The sequence below is a fragment of the Dromiciops gliroides genome, chromosome 3 (assembly GCF_019393635.1).
Source record: "Dromiciops gliroides isolate mDroGli1 chromosome 3, mDroGli1.pri, whole genome shotgun sequence".
NCBI lineage: Eukaryota > Metazoa > Chordata > Mammalia > Microbiotheria > Microbiotheriidae > Dromiciops > Dromiciops gliroides.
Genome location: NC_057863.1, coordinates 127,232,310 through 127,254,304, shown reverse-complemented (window position 1 = coordinate 127,254,304; position 21,995 = coordinate 127,232,310). Strand labels below are relative to the sequence as shown.

The following is a 21,995-nucleotide window of genomic DNA, read 5'->3' as shown; positions in this document are numbered from 1 at the left end:
TTGACCAATTCAACAACAGTTGCTTAGCTTTCTTCAGCTCCTCCAACATGAACTATTTCCATATTTTGTCATTTTAGCCAGTTTTCATGGTGTGAGATAAACCTTGGGATTGGTTATTTGCATTTTTCTTATTCAATTCCATGGCCTGCTTCTCCAGTGTACTCCACTTAAACGTAAGCTTTGTTATAATCTTGATCAGAAGTGTTTCACATCCATGTTCAGGAAATCTGAATTTCCTTTATTTGATCATAGTCTTTAATCTTGCCTCCTGATCTTCATCCTTGCTATGACCTGTAATCCTTCTATCCCTCAGTACTATCCTAGGCTACATTATTTTCCCTTTCCAGTCTAGAAGCCTGGGTGAACCTGTTTAAGACTTTACATTTTCTTCTATTCTTGAATCTCTTGGACCCTTCTATTGCTGTTATTGCTTTACCAAATCCCAACCCTGGATTGCTCCCCATCATACTCCTTTGTTTCTACTCACATATTGCTGCATAAATTAGAGGAAATCATGGAGCTGTGCTGACTGTGATTATCATCCACTTACCTCCTCCTTCATTCCAGTCTTTGGTGATGAGGTGGCATCATATGCCTATTAAAGCCCAGTACCCCTATGGTTTACATGGTCCCATCTCCTCCCATATTTGACAGCATACTACTCCCACTATCATCCATTTTCTAATATATCTTCCTATTTACTTACACCTTCCCTGATGCTTTTAAAAAAAACATTTCTAAGTTGTTCCAATCCATAAAAAATTTTCTTTAGATCTTACCAGGCTAGCTAGCAATGACCTTTTATCTCTTCTTCACTTCTTTGCTTAAGTCCTTGGAAAAGCTATTTATAGTTGGCTTGCCAACTTCTCTTACTTTTTTCTAAACTCTCCACAGTCTGATTTCTGACCTCATGATTCAACTGACATTATTTTTCAAAGCTACCATTAATCTCTTATTGGCCAAGACTAATGGTCTCTTTTCTAACTTCATTCTCTTGACCTTTCTGCAGCATTTGACACAATGGATCACTTTCTTATTTGGATGTTTTTGCCTCTCTGGGTTTTTGTGACTGCTCCATCCTGGTTTTCTTCCTACAAAATGACTGGTCTGTTTGGCTTGATTTTCATATGTTACACCTACCAACTGTGGTTGTCCTGCAAGGCGCTGTCTGGTCTCTTCTCTTTTCTCTCTCTAATCTTATTTGCTGATCACATCAATTCTCATTGATTTAATTGTCATCCTTATGGAGATGATTACCAGATCTATTTTTTCTAGATCTAATCTGTTCCTGACTTCCAATTTGATGTTACTAAGTGCTTGTTGGATTACTCCCTCCCCACCCCCCAATTTTGAACTGCATGTCCTAGAGATATCTCAGACTTTATTAGGTCCTGAAGTAAAACTTAGCACTTTTCTCCACCCAAACCCTCCCTTTCCTGCTTTCTGAACTTCTCTAATACTGTCAAAGTATCACTATTCTACTAGTCAGGTTTACAACCTTACAACCTTGGGATCATTTCTCTCGCTCACCCCACATATCTAGTCACCTGCCAAACAATTTCTCTCTCTGTTGCATCTACTCCTTATATCTGATACTTGACTCACACAGTCATCACTCTAGTTCAGGCCCTCATCTCCTCTTCCTGGGCTATAGCATTTGATTAGTTTTCCTTCCTTAGATTTCTCCTCACTCAAATCCATTCTCCATATAGCTGGCAAAGTGATTTCTTCTAAATCTTAAGTCTGACCATGCCTTCACTCTCTTTTTTTTAATTAATAAAGTATTTTATTTTTTTCTGTTACATGTAAAGATAGCTCTCAACCCCTGTTTATACAAGCTTTACAACTTCAGATCTTTTCTCCCTCCCTCCCCTCCCTCCCCCCCCTCCCTAGACAGCAGGCAATCCAATACAGGTTATATATATATATACATACATATACATATATATACACATAATACATTAATCCTATTTCTGCATTAGTCATGTTATAAGAGAAAAAATCAGAGCAATGATGAAAAACCTCAAAATGGAAAAAAACAACAGCACCAAAACCAAAAGAAATAGTATGGTTCATTCAGCATCTATATTCCACAGTTCTTTTTTTTTTTTTTTCTTGGATTTGGAGATCCTCTTCTATCATGAGTCCCTGGAACTCTTCTGTACCATTGCATTGGTGAGAAGAATATAGTCCATCACAGTAGATCAACACTCAATGTTGATGAAACTGTGTACAATGGTCTTCTGGTTCTGCTCATCTCACTCATCATCAGCTTACGTAAGACCCTCCAGGTTTCTCTGAACTTCTCCTGCTCATCATTTCTTACAGCACAATAGTATTCCATTTATTCATATACCACAACTTGTCCAGCCATTCCCCAATTGATGGGCAACCCCCTCAACTTCCAATTCCTTGCCACCATGTAAAGAGCAGCTATAAATATTTTTGTACATGTGGGTCCCTCTCCCCTTTTCCATGATCTCTTTGGGAAAAGACCCAAAAGTGGTTATTGCAGGGTCAAAGGGTATGCACAGCTTTATTCGCCCTTTGGGCATAATTCCAAATTGCTCTCCCAGAATGGTTGGATCAATTCACAGCTCCACCAGCAATGCATTAGTGTTTCCAATTTTCCCACAGCTTCTCCAACATTTATTATTTTCCTTTTTTGTCCATTTTAGCCAATCTGATAGGTGTCAGGTGGTACCTCAGAGTTGTCTTAATTTGCATCTCTCTAATCATTAGAGATTTAGAGCATTTTTTCAATAGGAATAGATAGCTTTGGTTTCTTCTTCAGAAAACTGCCTGTTCATATCCTTTGACCATTTCTCAATTGGAGAATGACTTGGATTCTTATAAATTTGATTTAATTCCCTATATATTTTAGAGATGAGGCCTTTATCAGAAGCACTGGCCACAAAATTGTTTCCCAGCTTTCTGCCTCCCTTCTAATTTTGGCTGCATTGCTTCTGTTTTGTACAATTTTTTTTTTAATTTAATGTAATCAAAATCATCCATTTTGCATTTTATAATATACTCTATCTCTTGTTTGGTCAAAAACTGTTTTTTCCTTTCCAAAGATCTGATAGGTACACTATTCCTTCTCTCTCCTAATTTACCTATGGTATCACCCTCTTATGTCTAAATCGTGTATCCATTTTGACCTTATTTTAGTGTAAGGTGTCCGATGTTGGTCTATGCTAATTTCTGCCCATACTATCTTCCAGTTTTCCCAGCAGTTTTTGTCAAATACTGTAGTTCCCTATCCCAGAAGCTGGAGTCTTTGGGTTTATCAAACACTACATTACTAGTGTCATTTACTACTGCATTTCCTGAGCCTAGCCTATTCATTGATTACCACTCTTTTTTTTTAGCCAGTACCAGATAGTTTTGATGACTGCCGCTTTATAGTAAAGCTCCAGGTTTGGTACTGCTAACCCACCTTCCTGTGAATTTTTTTTCATATTTCCCTGGATATTCTTGACTTTTTTTGTTTTTCCAGGTGAATTTTGTTATTATTTTTTCTAGCTCTATTAAAATAATTCTTAGGTAGTCTGATTGGTATGGCACTGAATAAGTAAATTAATTTAGGCAGTATTGTCATTTTTACTGTATTAGCTCTGCCTATCCATGAGCAGTTGATATCTTTCAATTATTTAGATCTGATTTGATTTGTGTGAAGAGTGTTTGGTAGTTGTGTTCATAGAGTTCCTGGGTTTGTCTTGGCAAGTAGACTCCCAAGTATTTTATATTATCTACTGTTACTTTAAATGAATTCTTCTTTCTATCTCTTGCTGCTGGACTTTGTTGGTCCATGTATAGAAATGCTGATGAATTTATGTGGATTTATTTTATATCCTGCTACTTTGCTAAAGTTGTTAATTGTTTCAAGTAATTTTTGAGTTGATTCTCTAGGATTCTTTAAGTATACCATCATATCATCTACAAAGAGTGATAGTTTTGTTTCCTCCTTATCTACTCTAATTCCTTTTAATTCTTTTTCTCTTCTCTGATTGCTAAGCTAACATTCTAGGACAATATTAAATAATAGGGGTGATAATGGAATCCCTGTTTCACCCCTGATCTTATTGGGAAGGCCCTCTAATTTATCTCCATTGCATATAATACTTGCTGATGGCTTTAGGTAGATACTGTTTATTATTCTAAGGAAAGCTCCCCCTATCCTAAACTCTCTAGTGTTTTTATTAGGAATGGGTGCTGTACTTTGTCAAAAGCTTTCTCTGCATCTGTTGAGAAATCATATGATTTTGGTTGGTTTTCTTATTGATGTGGTTGATTATGTTAATAGTTTTCCTAATGTTGAACCAGCCCTGCATTCCTGTATAAATCCCACCTGGTCATAGTGTATTATCCTGGTGATCACTTGCTGTAATCTCCTTGCCTAATTTCTTATTTAAGATTTTAGCATCAATATTCCATTAGGGAAATTGGTCTATAATTTTTCTTTCTCTGTTTTTGCTTTGCCTGGTTTTGGTATCACCACCATATTTGTGTCATAAAACGAATTTGGTTAGAACCTCCTTCTTCACCTGTTTTTCCAAATAATTTGTATAATATTGGAATTAATTGTTCTTTAAATGTTTGGTAAAATTCACCCGTAAACCCATCTGGCCCTGGGGATTTTTTCTTAGGGAGTTCATTAATGGCTTGTTCAATTTCTTTTTCTAATATGGATTTATTTAAGGATTTTATTTCCTCTTCAGTTAACCTGGGCAGTTTGTATTTTTGTAAATATTCATCCATTTCATTTAGATTGTCAAGTTATTGGCATACAGTTGGGGCAAAATAATTCCTAATTATTGATTTAATTTCCACTTCACTGGTGGTAACATCACCCTTTCATTTTTGATACTGGTAATTTGGTTTTCTTCTTTCTTTTATTTTAATCAAATTAACCAATATTTTTATCTATTTTATTGTTTTTTCATAAAACCAGCTCTTAGTTTTATTGACTGATTCTATAGTTTTTTTTGCTTTCAGTCTTATTAATTTCTCCTTTAATTTTCAGGATCTCTAATTTAGTGTCTAATTGGGGATTTCTAATTTGTTCTTTTTCTAGCTTTTTAAGTTGCATGCCCAATTCATTAATCTCCTCTTTCTATTTTTTATTCATGTAAGCATTTAGAGCTATAAATTTTCCCCTAAGCACTGCTTTTGGCTGCATCCATAGATTTTGGTATGTTGTCTCATTTATTGTCATTCTCTTGGATATAGTTATTGATTGTTTCTATGATTTCTTGTTTGGCCCATTCATTCTTTAGAAGAAATTATTAGTTTCCAATTGATTTTCATTCTACTTTTCCCTGGCTCTTTCTTACATATAATTTTTATTGCATCATGATCTGAAAAGGATGCATTTACTATTTCTGCCTTTCTACATTTGACTATGATGTTTTTGTGCCCTAATACATGGTTAATTTTTGAAAATGTGCCATGTACTGCTGAGATAAAGGTATATTCCTTTCTATCCCCATTCAATTTTCTCCAGACATCTATCATGTCTAACTTTTCTAGTAATCTATTCACTTCTTTCACTTTCTTTTATTTATTTTTTGGCTAGATTTATCTAATTCTGAGAAGGGGAGATTCAGATCCGCCACTAGTATAGTATTACTGTCTAATTCCTCTTGTAACCCATTTAACTTCTCCTCTAAGAACTTGGATGCTATACCACTTGGCGCATACATATTTAATATTGATATTACTTCACCATCTATAGTACTTTTAAGCAAGATGTAATTTCTGTCTGATATAAGGATTGCTACCCCTGCTTTTTTTACTTTAGCTGAAGCATGATATATTCTGCTCCAGCCTTTTACCTTTACTCTGTGTGTATCTCTCTGCTTCAAATGTGTTTCTTGTAAACAGCATATGTAGGATTCTTGTTTTTAATCCACTCTGCAATTCGCTTCCATTTATAGCAGAGTTCATCCCATTCACATTCACAGTTATTATTACTGACTGTCTATTCCCCTCCATTCTATTTAACCCCTTTGTACTTTTCCCCCCTTCTTTCACCCTATTCCTCCTCACCGACGTTTTACTTCTACCCTGCCTCCCCCAATCTGCCCTCCCTTTTTATCACCCCCCTCTCTTTTCTTTACCCTTTTTCTCCCCTTGCTTTTGTCTCCCTTCTATCAGTCCCCCCTTTCCCTTCCCCTTTTGCTTCCCTAAAGAATGAGTTAAGTTTTCTTTATCTCAGTGAACGTATATGTTATTCCCTCTTTGAATCAAATCTAACGAGAGTAGGGTTGAAACAATGTTCACCCCTCCTTTCTTTCCCTCTATTGTAAAAGGCTTTTTTTTTTCACCTCTTCATATGAAATAATTCATCCCATTCCACCTCCCCCTTTCCTCTCCTCCCCATAGACTCCCTTTTTAACCCCTTAATTTTTTTTTTGTATCATCACATCAAGATAATTTATATTTATACCCTCTGTGTACACTTCTCTCTCTGCCCCAAATACATTTACAGTTCTTAAGAGTTATGAGTGTTACTCTTCCGCTGTAGGGATATAAACAGTTTAACCTAATTAGGGTAACCTTTTTTTTTCCCCCTGTGTTCTACCTTTTTAAACTTCTCTTGAGTTCTGTATGTTGAGATCAAATTTTCTATTCAGTTCTGGTCTTTTCACAGGAAAGATTGAAAGTCCCACAATGTCATTAAATGTCCATCTTTTCCCCTGAAAGAGAATGCACATTTTTGCTGGGTAATAGATCTTTGGCTGCAATCCAAGCTCCTTTGCCTTCCAGAATATCATATTCCAAGCCTTGCAGTCCTTTAAATGTTGAGCTGCCAGGTCCTGAGCAATCCTGACTGTGGCTCATGATATTTAGATTGCTTCTTTCTGGCTGCTTGGGAGTATTTTCCTCACCTGATAAATTCTGGAATTTGGCTACAATATTCCTTGGAGTTTTCCTTTTGGGTCTCTTTCAGGAGGTGATCCGGTGAATTCTTTCAATGATGATTTCTATCCTCTGATTCTATGATATCAGGCAGTTCTCCTTAATAATTTCCTTAGAATATGGTGTCTAGATCTTTTTTCTGGTCATGGCTTTCAGGCAGTCCAATGCTTCTCAAATTGTCTCTCCCTCGTTCTGTTTTTCCAGATCCGTTGTCTTTCCAATGAGGTATTTTCACATTTTCTTCTATTTTTTCATTCTTTTGATTCTGCTTGATTGATTCTTCATGTCTCATGGATTCCTTATCTTCCAACTGTCCAATTTTAATTTTTAAGGAATTGTTTTCTTCAGTAAGATTCCGCACCTTTTTTCCATTTGGCCAAGTGAATTTTTAAGGCAGTGTTTTGTTCAATGAGATTATGCACCTTTTTTTCCATTTTGGCCAGATGAATTTTTTAAGGCATTGTTTTCTTCAATGAGATTATGCACCTTTTTTTCCATTTGGCCAAATGAATTTTTTAAGGCATTGTTTTCTTCAGTGAAATTATGCACTTTTTTTCCCACTTGGCCAGTCAATCTTTGTGCTTCCTTTTCTAAGCTACTGATTCTTTTTTCATAGTTTTCTTGTTTTGCTTTCATTTCTCTCCCCATTTTTTTCTTCTACCTCTCTCAATTAATTTTTAACATCCTTTTTGAGCTCTTCCAGGAAGGCTTTTGTTTCTGAGACCAATTCACCTTCCCTCGTGAGGCTTCAGATGTAGGCAATTTGAGGGTATTGTCCTCATCTGAGTTTGCGTTGGCTTCTTCCCTATTGATACAGAAGCTCTCAATGGAGAGGGCCCTTTTTTGCTTTTTACTCATTATTGCTTCTTGTTTGTTTATTTTTTAAGTTGAGGTCTGCTCTGGGGGCACCAGGGTCCCTGTTTTGGGCTTCTTGTACAGGGGTATAGGTGCTGTGTGACCGGCTTTTTACTCTGAGGCCTTTATAGTGTGTGCAGTTCACCCCCCTGCACTTACTGTCTGAGCACGCTTGGCCAGGTGCCCGATCCCAGCGCCTGATCCCGCCTGTCCCGTTCGTGGCCCTCCCGGCCGGGTGCATGTAGGTTTTTCACTGTCCTTCTGGCCACCAGATTTTTGAGCCAGGTTCCAGGGGCCTCAGTTGTTCGGCTGTGGCCTTCAGGCTCCTGCTGACTTGCCCCGACCCACTTGGTGCTGGGCTGCTGCCCTGCACTGGGCCTCCCTTTTTCCCGAGTCAGACCGACCTTTTCCTGAAGTCTTCTAAATTATCTCTGGTTGGAAGACTGTGTCTCTCTGTCTCTTTGCAGGTTCTGTAGTTCCAGAATCTGTCCAGAGGCTTGATTTAATGTTCTTTTTGAGGGAACAGAAGGAGAGCTCAGGCAGCTTGCTGCTTCCTCTCCGCCATCTTAGGCTCTGCCCCTCACTCTTTTTAAAATACATTGCCTTCCTATTACCTCCAAGATGAATTAGTAAAGTTCCTTTGTTTGGCCTTTAAAACTCTTCACAAGCTGGTTCCTGACCACCTTCACTCCAAGGAAGATCTTTTTTAGATACAGCTACATTAGCTTATCTTGCTGTTTCTCACAAACAATAATCCATCTCCCTTACACTATTTTTTTTCTCTGCCTGGAATGCTTTTCTTCCCAGACTTCAAGTCTTTCCTAGGTTCCTTTAAAAATAGCCGAAGCATCATTTCCTCCAAGAGCCCTTTCCTTGTTTTCCTCACTTCTATCTAGTGCCACTTCCTCCAACATTACCTTCCATCTACTTTGTATGTTCCATTCTAACTTGTATGTTCTTATTAGGATGTGAGCTTCTTAAGGGCAATCAATTAATGAGCATTTATTAAGAACTGAGTACAGTGTGCCAGATACTGTGTTAACATGAGGGAAACAGACAAAAGACAGTCCCTGCTCACAAGGGAGAGAGAACATGAAAAACAAATCTGTACAAATAATTACATACAGGATAAATAGGAAATAATCAACATAGGAAGTTACTAGAATTAAGAGGGATGGGAAAGGGCTCGCTGCAGAAGGCTGCCTTGTTTTTGGTTTATCTTATATCATTAGCTTAGTACAGGCACATATAAGCTCTTAATAATGCTTGTTGCTTGCTTATAGTCATTTTGGGCAGTCTTCATATGGTTGTTAATAATTAATAGACTCATAGACTTATAGCTATAAGAGATTTTAGAAGTTGAATCCCTTCATTTTTTTAAATATGGAAACAAGTCTGTGTTAATTTTCCATATGGAAGGTCTAAGATCACCCTAATAGCTAGTGGTAGAGGTAGATTTTAATTCAGATACTCTGACTTCATAGTTATTGTTCTTTCCTTTATATACCATACCCCCCCTACCAACCCATTTTATTTCCTCTTTTTTAAGATTATCTCTATTCCTTTGGCTAATAAAACCTCTCCCAATTTTAATTTTAAAAAACTATCTTCTCCCTTTTCCTTCCATTAAAAAATATTTGATTTCTTATATATAGATTGTCTACTCATTTGTGTTATGTTGTGTTATATGCTAATTTAAATCTATTTTTTTCTGATTTTTAATTTTTTCTAATAGTTTTGTGAAATAAAGGAGTTCCTCAAGGAGATTGTTTTGGGATTTCTTGAACATTTGGGCTACCTGAGTTCAAGGTTTCTGATTCCTGCTTATCCAACCTATTCCACTGATCTACTTTTCTCGGTCTTGTGTTGTTCGAGTATCTGCAACTTCTGACACTCTTAACAGCTTTCTATTCCTGAATATTCTTTCATTTGACTCTGTGACTCTGTTCATACAGTTCTCTCCCTGTTGACATTATTTTTTTTATTAATTCCTTATCTTTTTTTGCTGTATCATCATCTGTCCTACTCATTTAGTCTATGTCCCCAAGGCTAGAGCTGGGTGCTCTACTCTTTTTCGCCTTTACAGTTTCTCTGAGCCATCCCATTTATTCCCATTGGTTTGAATTATCATCTCTATGGTAGCTTCCAAATTTGTATATCCAATCTCTAATCCATCTTCTGATGGTAGTCTTGCATTATGAAACTTTCTAATGAATATATCTTACCCTGGGTGACCCATTAGTATCTTAAATTCATTATGTCCAATAGAATCTTATAATATTTTCCCTTGTTTTCTTCTTTTCCCCATTTCTGACAATGGGCAACACTGACTGCCCTACAAGGTTTGTAGAATGGGAAAGCACCCTTGCTTCTTTCCTTTCTTTTACTCCCCCCATCTGATCATTTCTGAATTTTGTCAACTCTATCTCAGAACTGGAAATCTGGATTCCATCCCTACTTTTTTCAGGCTTTGATAGTTAAGCCTTTTGTACTCTTTTGTAGGAATCAGGTTTCCATACCACTTCCTAAAGTTTCCTCACATTGATTCTACTTAGTATGAAGCCTTGTTTTTTGGCCAGTGATATCTCTTCCTTTTTATTACACTGTTTTCTCCCCCACTCCACCCCATATTTCTCTTATATGCTTATCTCTGTTTGTAGTATTACAATTATTTTCAATACATGCTTTCCTCTCTTCTACAGATTGCAGTCTCTTTGTTGGCAAAGCCTGTTTTATTTTATCTTTGTATTTTTCTCAGTGCCTTTTATGTTACTTTGTACCTTGCAAGTGTTTAAGAAATTTGTGGAATTTTTTATCAAAATAGACATAAATGTCAACAAATATAGGGCTATTATAATTCTAAATCCTTAGCTACATAAATGCATTTATGTTTATGTACATATGGATTATATGCTGATATATTTTATGTTATAAATACATAGGCCTTAGAATTTATTTTCATCTAATGTCTGTCATTCTTGTGACTTTTAATAACCATTTTCTATTGGAAATCTTAATATAAACTTTCTTTTTTTTTAGGAGTAAAGAAAATTTTAATAAGAAAAAGCTGAAAAGGAAACAGAAGACTAAATCAAAAGTGAAAACAAGAAGCAAGGTAAATTACTGGCAACAGAGACAAACTTAAGATTTACATTTGACATAAAAAATTTTAAAGACAAATAAAAAGGGGAAAAACAGGTAAGAAGCCATTCTTAGACTCAAAAGACTTAGTGCTGAAAAGGATCTTGGAATTTAATGTAAGTCACTTCATTTTACAGATAAGAACACAATCACAGAATAGGTTAAGTGATTCAGGTTCACAAGGTGGCAGAATTAGGATTAGAACCCTCGTCTCCTGAGACACAGTTTAGTATTCTTTTTCTATAATCTTCATGACCCAAGTATATCTTTGAAATATATTTATTTGTAGGTGAGAGAAAGTAGGAATGCTGCCTATACTGACAGATTGTTTTTCTTTAGCAGCATGTTAATAATGTTACTATTCATGTCACTTCAAAAAACTGCATTTTTGTGACTTTTAATGACTTCAAAAAGGAAAATTTTCCACTCTTTAGTCCTTCTCTTGGAGTTGAGAATTATCTATTTATTCTTTTTCTTGTGTCCTTAGTATTAATCTATCATTTAGTTAATAGACTAGAATCTTGTTTATAGACATTAATTGCTATACCTTAGTGATATGAAGGGTTCTTGAAAGTGATTATTAGTTTAATATCTTCTCCAGTATTGGAATCCTTTCTACTGTATCCTTTTCAGATTCCCTTTCATTCCAATTGACTGATCATTAGTAGAGTTCAATGTAAGGCAACCCATTTCAATTTTGGTCAGCTCTAGGAGAGTATCATAGAAAACTATCATAATTTTAAATAGGAATTGTCTTTGAAAGGAATGTTATATGGAACTAGTTTTGTGTAATACTTGACTTTTTCAAAAATATCACATTCCATTTTTCTAGGATAGGAGAGAGAAGTGTGAACTATTTTTAATATATGTACAAAGTACACACAATTATATAGTATTCTGAATGTTCCTCCCAACCATTGACAGGGCTGTGGGCAAAAATTAATTTCAAACTTCTTTTCAAGTCCTTAGCCCTTTTCTCTTAGCTTATTATTTCCTGAGAAAAAGCAGTCAGGGCCAAGGAAGAGGGAGAAAGTGAAGATCTCTTGTCTTCTTCTGTGGTTCTGCTTTTAAACAGGAATGAATTGATGGCAACAATAGCTCAACTCACTGGAGATTGCACTGCAGATGGCTAAGGCAAATAATTTTCATGTAAGCATGTGCATATTACAAAACTTAAGAGTCAGCTATGGTAGCAGTTCTTTTTGGGGGAGGGAAAGATTTTTCAGGGTTATGAACATTAACAACTTTCTCTGTTCTGCAGATAAATGCCTTTTGTACAGAGGTAATATATTTAAATAGCTTTTAATTTTCAATTTTGATTTTAAGGAAACTTTGTTTCATCCTTACATAATGTATTTAAAAGATATGAATAATTTAAAAATGAAATTTGCTTGTAGAAGTGATGGCAATGTTCAAATATGCTGTTGTCACAATTTATAAATTATATCTTGCATATAATTAGTACTAGATTTATAAGGGACCTTAGAAGCCATCTGTATAACCTCACCTATAGTGTCATAGGATTACAGATTTAGATCTGAAAGGAACTTTGGAGGATACTGAATCTGATCTCTTTCATGTTTCACAGTTTAGGAAACTGAGGTACCAAGTAGTTAAATGACTCAGCTATTAAGTGTCTGAAGCAGAATACAAACTGAAGTCTTTCTGACTCTAAGTCCAATACACTATTGATTTCACCATCCATAAATGTTTAGCTAACCTATCTACTCAAAGGATTTATGATTTCATCACTACAGAGAATCCTTGTTATAAGAATTCACTCTATCTGTGCAGACGTGATCTGCTAGTGACACAGTAGATTATTCCTAGAGAATTAATGGTCTGAGGCACATAGAGGTTAAGTGGTTTGCTCAAGACCAGGCAGATGGTAGTGTTGGTAGGAATGAAGCCTGTCAAATCTTCTTGACTTTAAGCCCACTGCTTTATTTGTTCTGGCTGCTTTGTAATTACCATCAAATTTGTTATTAACAGGATAGAATTTTGAGACTAGTAGGTTTTAGTATTTATATGTTATTCCATATATCTTGAATTTACTCGGTTGTTAGATCCCATATTTTTTGAACAATATAAGACAAGTATATTGTTTTTTACTCCATAGAGGTCTGTCTCAGTTCTGTGTGTACCCTTTGATTACTTTAGTAATTATTTTAGGTGTAGTGTTGAAAACTGAATTATAGACTAAACAATACAAAGTTGATTTATCAAAATTAGATGTCTACTTTAATACTGAGAGCACAGTGAAATCCAAGCTATATATAGTCATATGAAGAAATGCTCTAAATCATTATTGATTCAAGAAGTGAAAATCAAAATAACTTTGAGGGGTACCATCTCATACCTATCAGATTGGCTAAAATGATAGAAGGGGGGGGAATGACAAATGCCAGAGGAGATATGAAAAAAATTGTGACCCTAATACATGTTGGTGGAATTGTGAACTGATCCAACTATTTTGGAGAGCAATCTGGAATTATCCCAGAGTTATAAAACTGGGTCTACCCTTTGACCCAACAATACCCCAATTAGGTCTGTTTGCCAATATGATCAAGGAAAAAGGGAAAGAGCCTATATGCTCAAGAATATTCAGAGCAACTCTCTTTTTGGTGGCAAAGAAGTATTATTACTTTGTAATATTACCATATGTACCTAAAATATGCAGTGCTAAGAAAGTTATAGTATTTTGGTAATAAATCTTATAAATTTCTCTATGATTCCTCATAGTGTCCAAGTGGTACATAAAGTTTCAGGAAGGAAGTCAGGGAAAGTGATACCTTGCAAGATGAAAGACCACTAAGACATTTGCTTGTTTTTTTTTTCTAACAAACATTTATTTTATTTTTTTCCAGTTATATGGAAAGGTAGTTTTCAACATTAATTTTCATAAGATTTAGAGTTCCAGATCTTTCTCCTTCCCTCCCCCCTCCACAAGACAGCAACCAATCTGATATAGGTTATATATGTACAATCCACAAGTGCTCTTTTTTTAAAAAAAATTTAGTCTTTGTTCAATCAATATCAGTTCTTTCTCTGGGAGTGGATAGTATGCTTCATCATTAGCACTTTGGGATGTCTTGGATCATTGCATTGCTGAGAGTATTCAAGTCATTCACAATTGCTCATAGAACAATACTGCTGTCACTGTGCACAATGTCCTCCCGATTCTGCTCACTTCACTATACATCAGTTCATATGAGTATTTCCAGGTTTTTCTGAAATCATCTTGCTTGTCATTTCTTATAGCACAATAATATTCCTTTACAATCATATACCAAAGCTTCTTTAGTCATTCCCCAATTAATGGACATTCCTTTAATTTCCAATTCTTAGTCACCACAAAGAGTTGCTATAAATATTTTTTTGTAGAGTTTCCCCCCCTTTTCTTTTTCACAATTACTATTGTTAACTGTTTCCCTCCATCCTATTTCCTTCCCCATGATATTTACTCTATTATCTATCTTCTTTCACCCTATGCCTCTTCAAAAGGGATTTGCTTCTGACTGCCCCCTCCCCCAATATGCCTTCCCTTTTTTTGCCCCTCCCTCTTTATCCCTTTCCCCACCTATTTTCCTGCACGGTTAGATAGATTACCCCACCCAATTGCATGTATGTGTTAATACATACTTGTGCCAACTCTGATGAGATTAAGGTCTTTGAGACTATTCTGATGAGTGTAAAGTTCATTTACTGCCCTGCTCCTCCCCCATCTCTTCCCCCACTCCATAAGCTCTTTCCAGTTTCTTTCATGTGGGATTTTACCCCATGCTACCTCTCACTTTCCCCCTCCACCAGTGCATTTCTCTCACCCCTCAATTTTACCCTAAAGATATCATCATGGGGAATCTAGGTGACGCAGTGGACAAAGCACCCACCCTGGACCCAGGAGAATCCCAGCCCCAATCTGGCCTCAGACACAGGACACTCACCCACTGCATGACCCCCAGGCATGTCACCCAACTCCAACTACCCTACAAAGAGAGATAAACAAAAAATAAATACTTTACAGATATCATCCCTTCATAATCAATTCCCACCTGTGCCCTCTGTCTGAATTTATTTCTATCATCTGCCCTAATACCGAGAAAGTTCTTATGAGCTAGACATATCATCTTCCCATGTAGGAATGTAAACAGTTTTTTTGTTTGTTTGTTTGTTTTGTGGGGCAATGGGAGTTAAGTGATATAACGATTAGAATGATGCCACCTGCTGGAGACTTACTGTAGGAAAGCTCCGCCATGAGGAGAAGACACCTGAGGGCAAGCCATGTGGCTTTTCTTTGGCATCAGGAAGTGACATTGGCTTGTGGGAGGAAGAGGGGGCGAGGGTGATACTCTCGCTTTCTTTCGCCAGGACTCTCGTGGAGAACAGAGCAGAACTGTAGCTCCCCAAGATAGATAGATGAATCTAGGACTTTCTCTCTCTCTTCACCAAATTCTTATTCTCCTTAATAAATGCTTTGGCAACCACTCATTAGATATTTTAGACAGGCTAGCTAGAATTTTAGCCCCTTACAGTGACTTGCCCAGGGTCACACAGCTAACAAGTGTCAAGTGTATGAGGCTGGATTTGAACTCAAGTCTTCCTGAGTCCAGAGCTGGTGCTTTAGCCACTGTGCCACCTACCTGCCCCAGAATGTAAACAGTTTAACCTTTTAAAATCCCTCTTAATTTATTTTTCCTGTTTACCTTTTTATGGTTCTCTAGGGTCTTGTATTTAAAGTCAGATTTTTCCATTCAGTTCAGGTCTTTTCACCATGAATACCTAAAAGTCCTCTTTTTCATTGAAGTCCCATTTTTTCCTCTGAAAGATTATGAACAGTTTTGCTGGATAGGTGATTCTTGGTTGTAATCCCAATTCCTTTGCCCTCTGGAATATCATATTCCATGCCCTCTCTACCTTTAATGTTGAAGCTGCTAGACCTTGTACTATACTGACTGGGGTTCCACAGTACTTGAATTTTTTTCTTTTTGGCACCTTGCAGTATTTTCTCCCTGATCTGGGAGCTCTGGAATTTGGCTATAATATCTCTGGGAGTTTTCCTTTTGATATTTCTTTCAGGAGGTGATCAGTGGATTCTTTCAGTTTCTACTTTACCTTCTGCTTCTAGAATATCAGGGCAATTTTTCCGGACAATTTCTTGGAAGATGATGTCTAAGCTCTTTCCTTGATCATGGTTTTCAGGTAGTCTAATGATTTTCAAATTATCTCTCCTGGATCTATTTTCCAGGTCAGTAGTTTTTCCAAGAGGATATTTCACAATGCCCTCTATTTTTTTATTCATTTGGATTTACTTTTTTGTGTCTTGGTTTCTCATAAAGTCACTAGCTTCCATTCGTTCAATCCTAATTCTTAGGCACTTATTTTCATCAGAGAGCTTTTCCATTTGGCTTTTCAAGCTGTTGACTTTTTTCTCATGTCTTTCCTGCATCACCCTCATTTCTCTTTCCATTTTTTCCTCTACTTCTCTGACTTTATCTTCAACATCCTTTTTGAGCACCTCTGTGTCCTGAGACCAATTCATATTTTTCTTGGAAGCTTTGGATATTGGAGCCCTGATGTTTCTATCCTCTTCTGAGGGTACACTTCAATCTTCCTTGTCATTAAAGAAACTTTCTATGGTCCTCATTTTTCTCTGTCTGCTCATCTTGCCTGTCTTTTACTTTTAGCTCCTTAAAGTGGGGCACTGTTTCCACGCTGCATTGTCCCAAGCTTCAGGTGGTCCCCGGTTGTATGATATAAGGAGGGGCAGGTTCTTCACTTGCCTGGCTTGTTCCCTGGTCAGTTAGATAACCCCAGGCCAACTTGCTATTTAACCAGACAGCAAAACTTTGTGTGCTATGGTTGTTAGCTCCGACGAGCCTGTGCCTTTCTCCAACCTGGGCCACTGCTACTCAAGGCTACTTACTGATTCCCAGAAGGGGTGAAAAACCCAAGTTCTGCCTCAGCACCAGCAGAGACCCCTGTAATCTCCTCCCTGCCAAGGGCTCAGCCCTCTCACCAGACTATGAGCTTGGTTTCAGATGACACTGGTGCTGGAGCTGATTCAGAGGCTCTGGAGGGTCTCTTTCTCTGGCAATGCCTTCCTGAGACTAAGACATTTGCTTATTAAATTTTATTTTTAAAGATTGTTTTACTTTGTTCAATTAATAGGAATTTTTCTTCTCTCCCTCCTACCTCTTTCCCTACTGTTAAAAAAAAAAAAGAAGCAACAAATGCGTAACAGATTCTCACATCATCCATGTCTAAAAATGAGTATCTTTGACTGCATATTTCATTTATCACTTCTCTTTTTGGAAGTGGGTGGGTGTGCCTCTGTTCATACTGCTTTTCTAGATTTCTCTGAAAACATCCTCTTCACTGTTTCTTATGACACAAAAAATTTTTATATCATTTATATACCATAATTTAGAATTATGATCCCAAAGTTATTTAGCCATGCATACCTTCTGACCCAGTGATACAGTGACTACCACTATGCCTATACACCCAAAAGATCAAAGAAATAGGAAAAGGTCTTTAAGGTAACAAAATATTTGAAGCAGCTCTTTTTTTGTAGTGGCAAAGAACTGATTCTTTTTTTTTTTTAAGTTAGCAATGCATAGGTGTTTTTGAATTTTATAATTCTCTGGCCTCTCAGTCTTGTTGCTTGACCCTTGTTTTGCAATTTGATTTCTACCATCTTCATATTTGCATTAAAATCACCTACACTCAAAGTATAAATACTGATTTATTTTGGAGAGTTTTATCAAGTTCTTTGTAGAATTTTTCTACCTCTTCATCTTTGAAGTAGATATTGGTACATAAACTGTTCATGGAGGTCTTTTTGCAGATACTACTCATGAGCAATGTAATAAAAGATGACTAAATACCCCATTATGTCATTTTTCTTGTTATCTTTGCATTTGTGCCAAAACCAACTTTGCCAACTGCTTTACTTTTCTCCAAGGAAAACTTATATGCCATCTTTTGTTTTGGCTGAAACTTCTGATTTCCTCTATAGTGAACTTGCCAAGATTGATATAATTTTGTTCCTCTAGTAGAAAGATTCTTAACCTTTTTGGTGTTATGGCCCCTTTGGCTGTCTGGTGAAGATGAAAGTACTCCCTTTCAGAGTACTGTTTTGAAATGCATAAAATAAAATTCAGATTGCAAAGAGAACAAACGAATAGTCCACAGATCCCCTGAAATCTGCCCACAATCCCCTTGAGGGTTTATGCATCTCATGTTAAGAACTCCTGCTCTACTAGTATTTCTGTTTATTGGTCATCAGATACCTTGCATTTATAGCAACAATAGCCAAATTAAAATTAATAAACTGAGGGGCAGCTAGGTGGCACAGTGGATAGAGCACCAGCCTTGGAGTCAGGAGAACCTGAGTTCAAATCTGACCTCAGACACTTAGCACTTACTAGCTGTGTGACCCTGGGCAAGTCACTTAACCCCAATTGCCTCACCAAAAACCAAAACAAAACAAAGAAAAAAAATTAATAAACTGCCGTCATTGCAATATAGGCTTAGAATACAATGAATTGAGTTAGTTCACTGCTTGTTGTATTTAAATGTGAAGTTATCTATGCTTGAAGTTGAACAATCTGTGAAATTTAAAAGCACTACAATATCAGCACTGTAATATATTGGAAAAAGAGATAGATTCAGTGACAGGATGGATTCAGGTTCTACTTCTAATGCATATTGGCCCTGTGAAGCAAGACAAGTCTCTTAACTTCTCGCTGCCATAGGCAGTACTCTAATTCTATAAGGAGCAGAAAAGATGCTGAGGTGCATTTATAGAGATAGTTTCTTCATTGGGAAGTTTCCTATGGCAACTAAATCACAGCTATAGTCCCTATCAGCCCCCTTTCACTTTGGTATGTAATATAATAAGTTGATTTTCCCAAAACTACAAGATGTAAAAATTGAAATATTTTAGTAGTTATATATGTGTATATACACATATAATGTAGAATTTTATGCCATTAAATTTAATGACCTTATTTTTTTTAAGTGAAAAAATGCCATTTTTATGATAAATAAATAATCACTTTGAAAAGAATTTCCCAGGAGCAGCTGAAAAGTAGTATAAGCAAAGACAGTAGAGACAGTTTAAGTAGTAAAAGTAGAAATAAAAAGCCCGATTCAAAGATTATGAGGCATTAGTACACATTGAGATACATGAGTATTTTATTTGTTGGAGAAGAAAGGCCACTGCTTCCTTTGTTCAAATGCTTTACTATTTTATAGCATGAAATACTTTGAAAGTGTATATACAGAATACATTTATGAGATAAGATGTGTATTTTAAAAATTATTTTTGGCTACTTTATTTTTCTAAAATTATTGCTACTTTATATATATATATATACACACACATTTATACATACACAAATATTTATGTGTGTGTATATGTGTGTGTGTGTGTGTGTGTGTAGCTATTGTACTTATTGTACCAGTCTTGGCAGTAAACATTTATTATTAATTAATATTATATATTAAAGTATTGACTGCATGACAGTATGAACAGGAGGAAAAGCCCAGAAGCCCCATGATGTCTCTCAGAGAGACAGTGCATGGTCTCAAGGCCTAAGAGGAAAAGCCTGCAGCAAGTGACAGTATTCTGAGCTGAGTGTGAGCCAAGATGGCGACTCTTGAGTGGTCAAGGCTTTTTATCATCTTTTGTTAAGAGATGGGTCATTAGACATTGATAATAGCTAATTGCAAAGCATCATTCAATTCCATTGGTTGATGTGACCTGAAGGTGGTCCAAATTAAAATGAGTTCTACAGTGACATGTTATAATCCTATCAGTTCACTTAGCTAAACAAAAGAATCAGTCTCCATCTCTATTGTACCCTTGGATTAGTCCCAAAACAAAATTAAAACTTCCTGAAGAATTGAACTTTCTGGGGTGAGGGGGAGAAGGGACTGAAACTAATATGTGTCCTCCCAAGAAATTAATTATTAATAATTATTTTCTCATTGATGTCTTTTTTTCCTGAGATAATTAGATTCTTTTAATAGCGAAAAGCAACCTTTTCTGCAATACTATATCTCTTTCATCAAAAAGGGTGGCTTGTTTTGAATAAGATTGCTTACAGAATTGCTAAACTGGTTGCCACTTGCTACTACCAGTACAGTTAAAACAATGCTTGGTGAATTATATACAAAGCAGATTTGAATGATTCTACTTACAATTAATATTGTGGGGAAGAGAATTGTCTATGTGTTTATTTGCATAAGTTGTTGGATCTGATTTTCCAGAAGATTTGTTGCTTGTAGACCTATTTAAAGGAATGACACACGAAGAAAAAATTTTTGATGTAATTGATGAACTTTTTACTGAAAATAATATAATGTTAAGAATTGAATTAGAATGTGCACTATCAAGCCCAGTTGATGTCAGAATGAAATACAAATCTGCCAGCATTAGTTTGAAATGTGGTCCCTTGTTCAATTTGAATAGATTGCATTGCTTTTATAGTCATTTGTATCAGTAAATATGAGTGAGGAGTTACATATAGGAGTTTTAAAGATGTTATAAGAATAATCAGTCTTATTTTTTAAAATAGCCCATTTAAGGAAATCTCTTTGAAAAATTATGAAGTAGAGTGGCTTCTGGAGCTCTCAGACCACAGATGGTAAGGGGATTGGACAACTGGTCAGAAGGAGATCACAAGAGTTCTTTTGCTGGCACTAGGTGTAGGACTCTGTTGCATTGCCTATATGCAGATCCAGGTCATAGGCCTGGGTTGCATTTCCAGGATGAGGAGGAACACTAGCATACCAGGGCTTGTGGCTGCAGCAGAGAGGGGAGCCTCTCAAAGTCAAAACGGCTATATCCAAAGCCTCAAAGAAACCGTGAATTGGTCTCAGGCCAATGAGAATTTCTGGAGGAGCTCAAACATAATTTTAAAAATCAAATAAGAGAGATAGAGGAAAAATTATGAAAAAAATGAGGGTGATGGAAGAAAATTATGAAAAAAGAAGTGTCAGTGTGGTTAAAAGAGGCTCAAAAATACTGAAGAAAATAACAACTTAAAAAACAGAACAGGACAAATGGTTAAAGAGGCATAAAAAGCCACTGAAGAGAACTAAAAAATCAAAATTGGCCAAATGGAAAAAGATAGGCAAAAATTTATTAAAGAAAAGGACTCCTTAAGAAGTAGAATTGATCAAATGGAAAAGAAGGTACAAAAGTTTACTGAAGAAAATAATTACTTAAAAATTAGAATTGGTTGAATAGAAGTTAATGACCTTATGAAACATCAAGAAACAATAAAACAAAATCAAAAGAATGGAAAAATAAAAGAAAATGTGAAATAATCTCTTTGGAAAAATAACTGCCCAGGAAAATAGATCAAGGAGAGATAATTTAAGAACTGAGATAAATGAAAATCCCAAGGTAATTAATAGCCAATTTATTAATTAGGCTAGCTGATAATCAATAATTTATAGTTAATGATTTCTCTTAGTAACCAAAGACATAACCATAGAGATCACTAAATGCTTACATATCTTTGGAAAAGAGGTGACAGGTGAAAACCAACCCTTATTGGTGAACAATTAATGTGGGGGTGGACTTTCAAATGACGAGGTGGGCTGAAAGCCTTTTGCTCCTCCTGCTAAGAACATAGCTTGATCATAAGACTCAATACACAGCAGTCTGGATGAAGGAATCCATCTCTACCCAGACCACTCTGGTTGGTTTTCTCCTAAATGAGCTAGATTTCACTAAACTCCAATGGAGAGGTACATGGGAATAGAGTTGATATTTTGGGGTTGGAATTGACCTAGATTAGGTTTTATTTACATTCTAAATAGAAGTAAGATCTCCTAGTTGCATAGGGTCCCAACCAAGATTTCCATTATGGTCCTGAAGCATTTGGGCAATCACATCTGTCAGAAGTTTCCTTCAGAGACTGACTGACTGACTTACAGGGCCTGGTCTCTGACTGAGGAAGGAAAAAGGCTGGATCCTAATTAATAGTGGGTTATAAATTCAATAGAAAATAGTAATTTCTCTCAGAATTATTGGACTACCTGAAAGCCATGATTAAGAA

The 21,995-nt window shown here is 36.2% G+C and overlaps 1 protein-coding gene across 2 annotated transcripts in view; it reads left to right on the top strand.

The window, feature by feature from the left end:
- MYCBP2 (MYC binding protein 2) overlaps positions 1 to 21,995 on the top strand; it is a 324,065-nt gene that overhangs the window by 32,677 nt on the left and 269,393 nt on the right. Inside the window, exon 2 of one of the 2 annotated variants that reach the window (XM_043997409.1) lies at positions 10,819 to 10,894. In XM_043997409.1, coding sequence (XP_043853344.1) covers positions 10,819 to 10,894 — 76 coding nt within the window. Of the gene's footprint in view, positions 1 to 10,818; positions 10,895 to 21,995 lie in introns of those variants that run through there. The other variant, XM_043997408.1, reaches the window with a different exon arrangement.